Source organism: Amphiura filiformis, chromosome 18 (assembly GCF_039555335.1).
Source record: "Amphiura filiformis chromosome 18, Afil_fr2py, whole genome shotgun sequence".
NCBI classification, from domain to species: domain Eukaryota; kingdom Metazoa; phylum Echinodermata; class Ophiuroidea; order Amphilepidida; family Amphiuridae; genus Amphiura; species Amphiura filiformis.
This window is the reverse complement of record NC_092645.1, coordinates 8,183,244-8,199,234: the sequence shown is the minus strand read 5'-3', so window position 1 is coordinate 8,199,234 and position 15,991 is coordinate 8,183,244. Positions and strand designations below refer to the sequence as shown.

Here is a 15,991-nt window from a genome sequence, read left to right as displayed (position 1 = left end):
CACAAAGATTGATTCAACTGTTTGATGAGCCTTAATCTTTCCTCCAGTAACGTTACCATGGGAACTTCTTGACCGCTTTACATGTATGTTGATCCATATATTTATTCGAGTTTCCATAAGTACGGTTTGAATCTAACTATTACGAATATTTCACAATTGATTATATTTAACAGAAGTATTCACGGACATTTCAATATTTTATTGTGTAGCATAATAAATAAAAATAAAGTTATTTTTTGACCTATCTTATTTCACGATCTGAATACTGAATGAGTTATGAGGCCGTCGATAAGGTCAAATGTCAGCAGCGATCCTGCGAGCAAGAAATGTTGTTATTGTGCAAATGTGTGTGTACGTATAACGAAAAAAGATAGCTACAGCAGGGAAAAGAGTGAAGCATTTGTCAAGGTAATCCGTCAGTTGAACATCAACACTATCTTTTAACAGATTATACAAGCCCAGACTAAATTCAATTTGTAACTTGCTGTTTTTGTTAGGACTTTCATCATGACATTAAACTTAAAGTCATCCATTCCATGCCTGCATCAGATCAGTCATTCAGTGCATTTATTTATTTACTATCATTTGCTATACATGCTAAATTGCTTTAAGCTAAAATAATAGTTTCTCGATCATGAAAGCTCAATAGGCACTGACAATTGCGTCGGCGTACAACGCCTACCACACACGCTTTTTGGGTAGCGCTGCATTTCCTGTGGCTGTGGTGCATGTGCGTGTACAATTGATCGCGCTTATCGTGTCAGACGTGTGATCATTCCACTAAACTATAACCCAAGAAAGCCTCTATTGAAGCTTATTTCCATTAGGGTCCATTTGAACACCGGGACGGGTTGGGAACAGTAAGGGGTTAACACCCTACTCTTTTCGAAACTGGCTGCGAGATACATGATGTACAGGTATGGCTCTCTGTACACAGGACCAACGGCTTATTTATACTTTCTTTAAGCAGGGTAATCCCATTAAAGGGGGGTAACCCTATTGGTTTTGGATATGGATTGTCTTTAGAATTACATAATAATATCAAATATCGCCTCCTTTATGCTGCTTTGTGAAAAAAACGAGAGCATTTTCAGCGTAAATGTGAATAAATAGCCAAATTTGCAATCCAATACCTTGGTATACGTGAATTGCATTCTGGGCAGGCAATGACGAATGCTGACATGCTGTACAATGCCCGCCCGTATTGAACGGAATTTTTTTTTTTTTTTTCGTACCGTTTCAGAAAAAAAGGAAACAAAATATATTTCCCCTTGCAATATGTACATTTCAAATGAATATAAAAAAGTTTGGGTAAAATGGAGAGAAAAAAAACCTTCCGAGACCGGGTTTTGAACCGGTACCTCTCGGTAAAAAACAACTCGCTAGTCAATTGAGCTATTTAGCACACCACGCTTACTGTTGCCGTTTTCATAACTATATACGGCGCACCGTCTCCTCAGCAGTTAGTGTGGTTCGCTTTTTTCACAGAATTTGTATGACGCGAAACCAAAGTAGCTGTTGCGGTGACTATTTCGTTCATAATTCCCTCCCAGAAATCCAAAGTATTTACCATTGTTTACAAACTGGTATACCTGTAAAAACCGCTGTGATTCATGATTTCTCCGGAAATACATTGACTTGGAGCGTCAAATTTCAGGATAGTAATGAGAAAAATAGTATCTATTATGTGATACCAAAACCTCATCAACAATGAAAAAATCGGGGATGATGCTGTCGATCGGGTTACGGACCTTTAATGAAAACGTCCCCTCCGAAGGACGGAGTACTTTCGTGATTCATTTACCCAATTCTAAATTAACCATGGGGAGAGCGGAAGTCTGAATTTAATCTATAGGTAACCCAGGCAAACCTTAGTTAACACATTTGCTAGTCAGTCTAATTCGCCGATAATGTCAATGCATTTTTACATCGAAATTTAAAACAAGTGCCCGAAGAAAGAAACCTACATAAATATGTTTTCTATACTTCACTTGACCCAAATATATGATTTTTTATGGTGATAAGTCACCCGCAGACATGGAATTTTAGAGGATTTGGATAGCATTTCCATTAAAAAAGCTGCTATCATAATGAGACTAAGATCTAGAAACACCCCGAAATGCCGCTTTTGGGGAATTTTGCTAGCTGAAACTTTTTGATGAAAGTCAATCTTTGACAAGATGTAACTTTGCTACGGAAAGTGCTATGAAAAAATGGTTTTCAGTTTTGGCTTTGTTTACTCAAGGGCTTTAATTTGATATATAAAATGATGCAGTTTGATGCCAAATTTAAATTCACCTAGCATACCTATAATCTACAGAAGTTGCTAATTAATTTCAGACTTTTTTTTTTCCAAGTCAATATCCCAGCAAATCGCCACAGCCGGGAATCGAACCCGGGACCTCATGCACTAAAGGCAAGTACTCTAACCATTGCGCAACGCTCCTCGACCCCCTGTCATAAACTAACTCCACATTTTAAGGGTCCTCACATCTTACTATAAATAGGGGAATGTTGTATCTATGTATGTATCTATCTATGTATGCACATAAAGGCTCCGTCAGTTTCAATCCAAATGTCACCAAATTCATACGGGCGATCGAGGAATATACGGAGACAGTAATGCGAGACAGTAGTGGTCCGTTGCTATACTAGGTAAACAAAAAAAGGAGTCAGTTACTAAGCTAGCCCTGCGCGTCGCACGGGCGTATCTAATGCCAAGTCGCTCGCGTAGCGCAGCGATACCGCGCGGGTAACGCAGCAGTACGCCATGGCACGCGTAAACGACGCAGAGACACATAATGAATTATATTAAGGCCAATGGAACTCGATTATTAGTTTCCGATTGGATGTTTGAAAAAAAGGACAAGGTCGCTATTTCATTATTCAGTATTCGGTCTCTTTTCATTATCCATTATGTCAACAAAATCAATGATTTTATGAACAGCTTTCTCCAAATTTAGGTTCCCCACCAGTACCAAAGTATTGTTGATGAAAGACCATCTCAAAACCGGTATTAGGCTCATTCTTGTATTATGGGGTCCAATGGTGTCCGGTTATGACCGACACATAATTTGCCCTGAATTTTGAAAACTGTAACAGGTATTTGGCCTATTTGTAATTTTTTATACAAAACAAGTGGGTTATTACTAAAAACTTTCAAAAAAGAAATTGTTAACAGCTATTTTTAATTTTTATTACATGTAAGGTCTCGAAAATCATGGACACCACTTGTGACAAAAAAGATCATCTACATCTGGTTGCCTGTTAGTTTCATTTATATATGACCATTGCTTATTTTTTTGGTCTTATTGAGTGAATAGGATGTATACTAAAATTGTATTATGAAAGAAATGTTAGCGACAAAACATCTGTTAACAAAGACAGCGCTTATAAAGTACATATTTTGGTGTCCGTGTTATGCGCGACGTTATGACCGACATGTAAAAATGCAAAATGTGCTATATTTTTTGAAAATGGGGTAATTTGTAAACAACAAATACTTCAAATGATATATTATGACATGTTTAAATATGGTCATTTTCACGGTAAAGGGTGTAACTTTGGATTTTTAACATTTTAATCCGTAGTGTTCTAATAAAGCCACAGAATTCCATAATTTTGGCCACATAAGTCATCTAGTTAGCAGCTACCTTGGGTAGCATAATCAGCTTTGGGAGTTACTGCGCTCAGTTTTAGCAGGCTTAAATGTACTTAATATTGCCATTTTGAAAAACTATAAAAAACAGTAACATTTTTGTAAAACCCTGTGTTTTCTTCAGTTAGTTCATGGATAATTTTTCTTATCCTGAAAGTACAGTCATATGTTCAGTAAACACTGCCACATTAGATTTAATTGTGAACGGCCCTGTATTTTTGAGAACCGGACTTGATATTTGTCGTTTCGAGGCTTCATTTTCCGTTAACAATTGTTAACAAACTTTGTGGGTGTAGCTTTGGTTCATAATTCTTGGTTATTTCTTCACTTCTTCTTGATTTATAACAGTTGTTATCTTAACTTGAAATGGGTAACAAAAATTAGCCGATTTGCAAGCTTTTAAATTTTTATAAAATCTTGACTTCAAATAGCCGTTTTCCGTTAACTTTTTGAAGCCTCCGAAACAAACTGTTCAGCAAGCTTGTGCAAATATAAATAAAAGAGCTCATCCAATCTATTTATCAAAATGTAGCAAAGTAGATCCTCAAGTCACATGTTTTTAAATCGTGGAGATATATATCACCGCTTGAAAATGGGACCCAATACAAACTTTCCGTTAACAATTGAAGCCTCCAAACAAATGAAGCCTCCAAACAACAGTAAACTTAATTATCATCTATGCATATCTAAATTGGTGTGTTTCATACTGATATCTGCATTGTAATTATTACTTGATATGTGCAGAATGTCATAAATTAAAAAAATTGACATTATGGTTAATGTTTGAAAAATATACTGATAACTTAAAAAGCCTGTTTCGAGGCTTCACATGCAAAAAACACCATACTTAACAAATGGGTGAAAAAATTAATGTGTGATAAATCTACAATATCTGCCGCATAGAATCATTGATTCAATACACACAAGAAAATAACAGCTTAGATGATCCCAACACTGTTGTTTTCAAAAAAACTACTTCTGCAATGTTTAACAATTGTTAACATGAAGCCTCCGAAAAAAAAAAAATGACTTGCTGTGATAATTTAATTTTTGTCACAACTGAAATTCAATACTTAGAAGCAAAGCATGAAAATTGGTAATTGTGATATTTTTTACCTATTTTTTTATGTCAACTTGTAGTAGTTAGCTAAATATTTTACTTTTATGATCACCTGTGTTGTTAACTGAAGCCTCCGAAACACAAATCGCTTGAATTGCCAATTCTAAAAATAACTCCAATTTCTGTGAAACTTGGCTGGGAGGTTCCTTTCATCAAGTAGTATTTGTACATGAAGTTAGACATTCAAATTATTTTAGGAACCCAATTAAAACTTAAAAAATATGTTTAAGGTTTGGAAATTTCCATTGTAAATGACACTTGATGTTAAAAATTTTCAAAACTGCAATTTCAAACATAGCAAAACATGGTATAAAATTTAACTTATATCTGTTGACTTACTTTGGAATGGAATTTCACATGTATTCCAGCTTTCATGTCAAAATTTTCTGAGGTTATGTAAAATACATTTTTCTTAGATTTTAACCAAAATGTTATGCAAATGTCAAATTTTTATTAGAAATCAAAAGGTTTAAGCCTTGAAACATTATTTTACTTGAATTTAAGTTGCTTCTATGCATGATTTCAGTAAACAGAAACATATTTAAGTGGTTTGAAATTTTGACCCTAAAAATCAAAAGTTACACCCTTTACCGTGAAAATGACCATATATGACTGACAAATGGAAATTGCAAAATAAGTTGAATTAAAGTTAAAGCTGGATATTGTACGACAAACTGGACACCGAGTTATGACCGACACATGAAAATGAATAATATGTCATAATTTTTAAAAATTGGGTATCTGATAAACAGGGACAGACTTAGGTTTCAGTTTTCTACTGGCCCTCCGGGCCAGTGAAATGTCAGATCTAGTGGCCCTGCAATAAATTTACTGGCCCAGCTTTTTCAATATGTTCTACTGCAAAAAAAAAAAAAAAAAAACCCTAATTTTTTTCTTGGTGTTTTGGGGGAAAAAATCTATCAATTTTTAATCATTTGCCATTAAAATGTGTATTATATCACGAATTTCAAAAAATCAAAATTATTTGATATCAGAAGGACATTCCTCGTTTTCAAAATGCAATTCGATATGTCTGATGTGCTCTCAGGTCCCCAAAAAAATATGTGGAAACTTCGCTATCCGAGCCCTTAAAGTCAAGCAAACCTTAACTTTTGTTTTGTACTCAATGTAGAGAGTGTAGTAGTCACTAAGATGAGTTCAGTCAGTAGTCCTGCCCAGTGTCGTAACTAGGGTTGGTAGCACCTACCCCCCACAACCACCTATATCTTAGACGGCGGGCAGTGGCGTAGCTCAGGGGCTAAGGATACATAATACTCTCCTATTCTTGAAATAATTGCGTGCGGAGCACACGAAAATTTGGACAAATAAGGCCTATAGTATACACTAATTAATTTTGGTTACTAGATGTTGAATATCGGTCTTAAAATGTTCTTTCAATTGATTTTGTACTGAAATGCGCGAGAAAATTTTGACTTTCATCACTTGGAGGGGCTGAATTGGTCAAATTGGCACCCCCCTAAGGGTGGCGCCCGGGGCATGTTGCCCCCCTCTGCCCCCGTAGTTACGCCACTGGTCCTGCCTTTTTTATGCCTCCACCGGAGGTATTATGTTTCCTGGTTGTCCGTCTGTCTGTCTGTCTGTCTGTCTGTCTGTCTCTCTGTCCGTCCGAGCTTGCGAGTGCAATTTCTCAGAACTGGTAAGACGTACAGTGATGCAAGTTGGTGGAGGGATGGTTATTGGGGGTCTTCAAATTATAGGAGATGTTCGACGCAAAATATGGTAATTAAGTACCTAATTTGCATAATTTATGCGTAATATGCGTAATAAGCAAAATACCTTGTGAACAGATTATCTGGAGATCCGTATGGGGTACAGTGACGTAACTTGGTGGGAAGTGGCGTGGCCAGATGTTCTCGACCGGATTAGATTTTCAGTGCAAAATATGCTTATTAAGTACCTAATTTGCATAATTTATGCGTATTTGATGCGTATCAAGCCAAAAAACCTTGTGAACAGATTATCTGGAGATCCGTATGGGTTACAGTGACGTAACTTGGTGGGGAGTAGCAGGGCCAGAGGTTCTTGACCTGATTAGATTTTCAGCACAAAATATGGTAATTAAGTACCTAATTTGCATAATTTATGCGTAACAAGCAAAATACCATTTTCTCGGAGACTAGGGGTCGCACGTTCCTCAAACTTGGTGGGTGGGTGCATCTTGACCCTAGACAGAACAAGTTTGTATTGGTCAGTGGGTCAAGGTCACCCGAGGTCATGCAGGGGTCATCTGAGGTCAAATTAGCAAAAACTGCCGTATGGACATGAAACTGGGTGAGTACAGTCAACATTTAGAGCCAAAATTTTGGAAGGTCATTTTGGGGTCATCTGAGGTCAAGTTACTAAAACTGTCGTATGGGCATGAAACTTGGTGGGAACAGTCAACATTTAGAGTCAAATTTTTGGAAGATCATTCCAGGGTCATCCAAGGTCACCCAGAGGTCATCACTGGTTAAAATGATATGCCTCAAGGTGGAGGCATTGTGGCCGACGCTTTGCGTCGAGAACCGCGCAAGTCGAGAACCGCTCTAGTTAGTTCCAAAAGTTCACTAAGGTTCAAATCTGTGGTATACTATTTGCGGTATCGCTATCATCATCAGATAGAGCACGAAAGAGCTTGGAAGTAGTAGGCTACGTAAGCCTACTATTGCTGTAAAAAGCAGCCGTAAGTTCCCAACTTGCTAGCAATGCAAGAATTAGAATATCAAATATACGAAAAATCATTGAATAAAGATATAAATTTATACAGGTGACAGGCGGAGCAGAAACTGTAAATAATGTCCATGACTGATTATATCTTGTCTCATATGTGTTGGCTCAAAATCTAGTGGCCCGCCGGGCCAGCGTTGTTGGAAGTTTACTGGCCCGATGCAAAATCCACTGGCCCCGGGCCACCGGGCCACTGCTTAAATCCGTCCCTGCTGATAAACAATGAATACTTAAAACAACAGTGTGATATGTTTAGATAAATTTGCAGGTCAAATACACTTTTCAAAGTATGACATAATTACAGATAGCTTGTTATTGTCAGTCATAACTGGACACAAATATTTTGGTGTCCAGTTATGCGCTGACACCACTGGGCACCTTAAATTCTCTCATGTGCACAAAATTGATGTTATAGAAAGTCATCCACTTATCTATTATGCCACACTTGTGCTGGCCCCACATAAAAATGGTAACTTTTAATCTAAACTGACAGAAATTGTACAAAACAGGCCCAATAATTAACTTTTGGGTCAATTTTTGACCATGTGTTTTGACCAAAATGCAAGTATGCTGTTTTGAAGGTTACCGCAACTTCTTATAATGTTATTTTATTTTTACATTATAAAAGCTCCTAAACCACATTTAACTTGCAACTTTTTAGCCATTTTGGCATTTATATTTTTTGTTTAGCAGGGGTTAAAACATGTTTGGTGTCCGGTTATGCGCGACATTTTAGAGTGATTTCTCCACAGTTATGTGCTTCATTACAGATTTCTGGGCAATCATCGCTGAAAATATTTTGCAGATTTTGAAAGAGTATATAATTCCACTCAATTTAAGCTAACTTTTGACATTAATATTCAATTTTGAAAATTTGACTGTATGTCACACCATTGGACCCCATAATACAAGAATGAGCCATTAATGCTTAGATCATCTTTACAGACATTTTGCAACAGATTGAGAAAAGATTTGAATTTGTTTTCATTAAAATGAAAAGAAATTTGCAATTTTTGTAATCACTAGAAACATGATGAGGTAATCCTTAAATTTCCATTATTTACTACACCCTCTACCCCTACAACTAAGAAAAACTGCTGATTATGATCAGCAGGGGATGTCAGTCATTTTGAGAGTTTCAATTTTGATTATTTCCATTTCAATTTTCAGATCATTCACTTTTTTATGAAAATAATGAAAGTTTTGGTCAAATTGAAAAAGTGATGCGGGCGGTCAATAGGAAACTAACAATCGAGTTCCATTAGCCTAACGACCGTAGCGTAATAAATACAGGAAAAAGATGTGTGTTAAAATTAAAAAGTACAAACAACATGAAGAGGTAGGCCTACTATAAATCAAAAAGAAAACAAAATGAGGACAAACAGGCTGTACGAGTATGTGGGTTCTTCAGGAAATGTAAGAAAAAAAGCTATAATAAGATCACGAAATTTAAATAAAAAGGCTATTAAACTGAGGACAGAATTAAATAAATAACATGAAAACGGAAATCACAAGCTATGCAGCAAATAAAAAAAAGAAGCTAAAAGGAAATGTAAGAAAGGACAGATTTAGAAAATAACGGAACGGATTGAATAAATAAAAACACATGGTCAACGGAAAATCGCAAGCATTGCAGCAGAATTTTTTTTAAATGGAACAAAATTGGCCCATGTAGAAGAAACTACGCTCTCCCATTTACTCACCTAGCGGGGACACCCGCGCTACGCTAGTTTAAAATAAGCCCAACCAAAAACTGGTATTGTAACAAATTTATGCGTGTACCAACAAGTGCAGGGTCAGAATTTCGTTTACCAGTGCGAGAATCAATCTTGATTCTTGCAAAATAAATTTGCGGGAATCATTTGATTCTCGCAAATCAACTTCTGTGTAAACTACACACGTTTGCAGGAATCAAATTTCATTCACGCAAATCTGTTTACGAGAATCTTTGCGAGAATCGATTCTCTGATTCATGCCGAAATTCTGACCCTGAAGTAAGGCTGGCATTTTGGGCGTGTTAGCGGGTACCACCGAGATTACATTACCGGGCAGGAAATACCCTGCCCGGCACAGTCTCAAATTTTTTTAAAAAAGTTTTTTATTTTTTCGGTTTTGTAGTGTCCCTGGACCTAGACCTAAATGCTAGGATCATTCATGGTTGACCTTAAAAAAAATCAAAAAATCAAAAATTTCAAGATGTTTTGTATTTTTAATATGAAAATTGATCATTTGTATTCATGTCATAATCTATTAAATGATTTCAAAATGCATTGAATTTGAAAAAAAAAAAAATTTTTTTGTTGCAATGGCGGGTACCCGGTTACCCGCCCGAAAAATGCCGGGTACAAAATTACCCGAAAATACCAGGTCTACCCTGAAGTGGGAAACAATTATATAACCAGCTCACAAAATGCTGCTCATATTTTACTTTTCAGATTGCTGCTGATCTTAAGAAGTTCCTCATTCTGTGCATGACTGTGGGATTGTGACTGCAAAGTCAAAGGAAAGACAGAGTGAAAGAATTGAGCGTTTTTTTGCAACTGATCACTCCAAACTTGTAGACTCACTCCATATGTACAGGATGTGAATCAGGGTGATGAACACATGAGCTCACTCACACATCAAAGATGGCAGTGGCTAAACCTTTAATACATTCCGACTCCGATGGTATAGGTCGGAGTAACGGACTAAGAACCAATGGCATTGTGCTGCAAGAAGCTCTGGTAGCGCCGCATAGAAGTCGACCTGTCCCCAATCATTTATTGGACACTCGTAAGTAATGTAAATGTCTGGATCCCTTTGTCAAACAACTGAATCTGCAACTTGGTTTATAAATTATGTACTCAAACATTACGTACAGTTTAGTCCTAGTTTTTTTGAGTTAGGGATGAAGCTGTGGATCACGCAGCAGGGTTGCTGATTTTTTTTTTTTTTTAAATTAGAAAAACTTGCTTGTCAGAAAAAAAAGTTTGTCAGAAAAATAATAAGGGCTCGCTAGACAGAAAGCTAAGGTTAGGTGTAAGGTAAGGGCTAGCTAGGTCTTAGGGTACTAGCAAAATTTTGGACTAGCAACCCTGAGGACTTGTGACGCCCTCTGGAAATCCATGAATAAGAATTTTTTTTTTTAAGATGCCATGTTGTTGATTTTGTTGCAGGCATTTTTCACAAATTGTCCCTCAATGCAGTGGTTCAGGTTGAGCCTCAGGAAGTCCACTTCTGCGGATTTGAGCCTGGAAAAGTACAGAAGAAAACACTGGTAAGATGATAATATCATTGTTGGGTAGGGAAAATCTACTTGTGGCCCTTGAACATGTTGGAAACAAAACCGCAGAGGTAGGAGGTTGTGTTTTAACATGCTCAGGGACAATGGCATAGGAGGTTTTTCCTGCCCAATGATAACCAGAAGACACCTGAAGAGTGAGTGCTAACTCAGTTTATTAAAACAATTGTCTTATGCTGTGGATTAGTAAGACAGTATTTTCCAACATGTTGGTATTCTTGTCTCGGGTATTTTCACCGTTGTGTGTGTTTAACTAGAAATTCTTTTTTTGTAGCCACTGTTAAACATGACTAAATGCCGTAACCACTCAGGTATATAAGCCCACCTTCAGCTATAAGCCCACCCCCTATTTTTCAAACCATTCTGGGAACAAGGGTACACTCGGGTATAAGCCCCGTAGTAATTTTGGCTAAGTTCTTAAATCATATTCATGCTTTTCTTTCACATTTAAGAACAAATATAAAAAATATCAGGTAAAAATTAAAATACTATACTCTTATAATTATAAAAATTCACATAGATGAATGAAATTGCTGGTACATCAGGTATATACAAACGGGGAAGATTTTCCTTATTTTTAAATTCAACTACTCCCCTCCCTGGTTATAAGTCCACCCCCATTTTTGAAGTGAAATTGCCCATCTAGGGGGTAGGCTTATACCCGAGTGGTTACGGTTTGAAAGTAGTTTGAAATTGGTATCATTGTGTGATGTATTTGTAACCTTTATACAAAATATAGGATTATGTTTTACTTTTGATCATTTTTGTTAATTATTGCAGTGAATATTATAGCTTGTGATTGGATAAAAAATTGGTTGCAACTAATAACACTTACATTGATGACAACTAACAATCAGACTGCTTCAAAGGATATCATGATCTGGGAAATTAATAAAACTGTCAAGTGTAAAACGTGGAAAGTGTGCTGCCCTATATATGCATCGGTTATTAATAGATCCCTGCAGTGTTTACTCAGAGGCTGTATGTCTCAATTTTGGCCCAGTGAAAATAATATTTGGCCCACACAAATTTGCAATGCTGTATTACAATTAGTCAATTTGAGGAATTACTGAGCCAAAATTGGGCCAATTTGTGGAGAAAACGCTTCATTCGGAGCACCCAATTTCCAGAGAGAGTAAACACTGGATCCCTGTACTAGCTGCAAATAAGCATCCTCACCAGCAGCATTACGTGCAAAATAGCATAAGACATGTTAGGCGGTCTACTTGTTATCACCTAAATCATCTTCCTTTTCACTACCTCCTGGAATCATGAGATTTCCGTCACAAATAATTACTGGAGGAAACAAAATTTACATTGCAAATTACTAGTGCCAGTGGAGGAAACAAAAACAGACAAACATGATGGCGGCGTGCATTGTATGACGTCGCATTGTGCCAAAATATTTTCTCTAGATTACGAACAGTCTTCAAATCCAGCAGTTTACATAGATAGAGGTATACATTAGGGTGCATGTCTGCATGAGCTCACTTAGTAATGTAATGAATTCTCTGATTTTGCATAGCCATACACAAAGAGCTTATAATTTCCAAACCGTTTTAAGTCCACAACCACATGTTTCTCATATTACTTGTGTGGTACAATCACAATTACTTTGACAAGTTAGACATTAGCAACAATGAGTTGTACCATCAACAAGCCATTATTTACCATAACAATGCTGCATAACAATATGCAGACTATAATTTGTTCTCATTTGGGAACCAAAGGCCTCACACAGTACTTTTGCTGTACATCCACCCACTGTTTGCTTTGTAATGGTGCATCCAACTGAAATTATAATACCTATAGCATCGCAGGTAGCTCAGAAACATGTATTTGTGGACTTCACACAGTTTGAAAATAAGCTCTTTACATATTGAAACTGCATACAGTCTGTAAATTCATTGAAATCATTATCATCAATATTGTTGCATTAGAATTATGAAAATTTGAACTCAGAAAGTACCTCTTATTTTTGATTATTTTCACTAATACAATACAATACAGCAATTGCTCCATTTCCAAAAGGCTCAGAGCGCTTACAAATTAAAGACCTTAATACTACCACTTTCAAAAACTACATTTGAACTTTACAAAGTACAATAACATTAAGGTAACATATTAAGTTTTAAGAGTTCTTTTTTCCTTTTGCATACTTTTGTCTTTTATATCACTATAGCGACTCATCAACATCTCATCAGAATGCCAACAGATGCACATTATACCGCCAAGTACTAGTTACTTCAATGTGTGGTACAATAAGAAAGAGAGATTGGTCCTCGGCTTGGCCCTAGAGGTCACCGTTGAATTCAAGCCAGATGAATGGAGATATTACTATGATTGCATTAGGGTACATTGTCAGGTAAGACTGAATGCACTATAGAGGTCATAGAATTTCAAGCCAGATGAATGGAGATATTACTATGACTGCATTAGGGTACATTGTCAGGTAAGACTGAATGCACTATAGAGGTCATAGAATTTCAAGCCAGATGAATGGAGATATTACTATGACTGCATTAGGGTACATTGTCAGGTAAGGCTGAATGCACTATAGACAGTGGGCTTGCTACGGTAAATGTTGTTGACCATGTTGACCAGGGCTGTCAACTCTCACGCATTGGCCGTGACATGAGTCTCACGCATTGGGTCACTTTCTCACGATCTCACGCCAAGGTAGTATAATCTCAATGAAAACTCATGACATGCATGATGTGAATCGAACAAACCAATATTATTGCAACTTTTCAATGCGTACCTTCCATCAGTTTTAGTTTCATAACTTGTTTTTTTTTTTATATCATTTATCTCAACAAATAGCTCAAATTAATGAAAAACATCCTTGCGGCCATTATGGCCACCCTGATTTTCAAAATCGACCCTCACTTCAGCTGTAAGCTGTAATTTCATGATCTTGATTAACCCTAACGCTAGACATGGTTTTTGGCTATCGGAAGTATGTATAGAAAGGTGGAACGGAAAAGGAGAGAAGATATACAAATTTTTGACTTGGCACCCTCGGGATTCAAACCTGAGATCCCTCAGGTGCCATGCACAAGATCACCGACTTGTAGCTATGGGGGTTTGGCTGGCCCGGTCAGCGATTCCCTGGGTATAAACAGAGGAAGAGGCTTACGCATCATACACTGGAACATGGAAACATTCAAACATTACAACTAGCGCACGAGATCAAATTAATGATGCTTAATCGTCATTCTTCCTCTGTTTGTATGATTATATTAGGCTGGCGGGTAAGCATCATTAATTGATCTCGTACACTGGTGTGTAATGTGTTGTTTGTACTGTTCACCCTTGACTGCTCATATCCATAAGTACCAGACTTGAGTCCTGTTTATCAGGGACAGTCTGTGTAGCTCAGTGGTTAGAGCGCTCGCCCGACAAGCGAGAGGTCTGGGGTTCAAGTCCCCGCACAGGCAGGTATGTCCGGAGTTTTTTCTCTGGTATATCTGCCTATGCATGTTATGTTTCAATTTGTAAATTCATGTTTAAATGTGCTAGTGTGCGATGCGTAATTCTTCTTTCCCCTGTCCCTGGGTATATATGACTTAGCTGGGTACAATCTTTTTATTTAGTGAACACGAGTGATCGGGGAATAAGCACCCCATAACCAAAATTTTGTTGCTTTTTTTATAATACCAAAATTATTTATTTAAAAATAAAATTCATTTTTATTTATTTATTTTTTGTGCGGGGCGGCCAGCTTCTGTCCCGGGTGGGGCCTTCCACCGTAGCTACAACCCTGCTGCTAACCAATTGTACATATTTATCTGGTCTACAGGATGAAGACAATCTGGTCATTCCAGTTCATGCATACCCGTCTATGAACACATCTGATTTCCCTGATGTCGTTACATTTCCTCCAGTACCAGTTTCACAAAGGTAGGTCTATACATGCATACACTCAGTGTAGTCTTTACTGGGGGTTGGTTTGCTAACTCAACCCCCCAAAAGAAAATACCAACCTCCCTAAAACTACCCCAGTGTAAAATTGCCCTGGTAAACACAACATTTCACCTTTATTTTGGGCTAAAATAGTGTAAAATTGAAAATCAGCCTGATACACAAAAATGTCACCTTATCTATGAGATTAAAAAAAGTGTACAGTTGAAATCTTTTACACTTTTTGTGCTATTATCGCATACACATACAATGATTGCTTTTAAATCATAATGTGCGATCTTTTTTAATTAGTTTCGTTAATTTTTTTTCAAACGTGATTTTTTTCTTCTTGCAATTGCATATTTGTAATGTTTCCACATTGGAAGTGGCCAAATTCATTGTGCTTGTAGGATAACAGAGCAATTTAGAATTAATGTTATAAGAAGATGTTAAATCCACCATAGAACAGACAATGCAGTTAAGCAGTCAAGATAGATAATGGGTTTTCTTTCTTTACCTCATGATTATTTCGGCTTAAAATGACCAGGAAGTCTTTCTGACTGATTTCATTGTTTTTGGCAAAGAATAACAAAAAGTCTGAAATCATTATTATGACTTAAAAAGAAAAGGTGTGGGGAAAGCAATGTTATAATCAAATTAAGTCATTCTTGGCCAAACTGGAACACTGTGAACGCTAGTGGCTCTGCGATAAACACAGGCGAATATAGCGTGGTACAGAAGAAAGTATACACGCGCCTTACACTGCATACACGCTTAGTACACTACATGGACGCAATGCGCATGTTTGGCCAAGAATTACTTAATTTGATTATAGTAAAAACAGTTCTGGATGTTGTCCAAGTGAAATACTAGTATAAAAAGAACAGTATACCGTTGATTAAGACTTTGTAATTGGTACACATCCAGGAACACAAATGGGACAAGTTGATCATAATACTTATCAACTCATTCAACTTGTATTTCAGGCGTACTAGAGTCATCCCATTGCGATGTAAGGCTCCGGTGGACTTTGACTTCCAGCTCTCATTCGCACAGCACCATCCAGCATACACGGTGACCCCAATGTCAGGGGTCATACCTGCCTATGGTCAAGTGGACATCACAGTGACTTTTGCCCCCATGGAGTTCAACACTGCCATTATGAAGTTACAGCTGACAATATCGCAGTTCAACTCGACGCCGTTGATCTGCACGTTTGTCGGATCATCCACTCCCGGGTTGGCACAGTAAGTGATATAGTAAAAAAATTACATCTCAATTCAAAAGCATATCTGAACTAATC

The 15,991-nt window shown here is 37.1% G+C and overlaps 1 protein-coding gene across 1 annotated transcript in view; it reads left to right on the top strand.

The window, feature by feature from the left end:
* Positions 1-272: 272 nt before the first annotated feature.
* Positions 273-15,991, top strand: part of LOC140139816 (cilia- and flagella-associated protein 221-like) — a 37,445-nt gene continuing 21,726 nt past the window's right edge. Inside the window, exons 1-6 of the mRNA XM_072161552.1 lie at positions 273-408; positions 9,941-10,277; positions 10,661-10,761; positions 12,968-13,150; positions 14,588-14,688; positions 15,675-15,935. Coding sequence (XP_072017653.1) covers positions 10,133-10,277; positions 10,661-10,761; positions 12,968-13,150; positions 14,588-14,688; positions 15,675-15,935 — 791 coding nt within the window. The 5' untranslated portion in view covers positions 273-408; positions 9,941-10,132. The remainder of the gene's footprint in view (positions 409-9,940; positions 10,278-10,660; positions 10,762-12,967; positions 13,151-14,587; positions 14,689-15,674; positions 15,936-15,991) is intronic.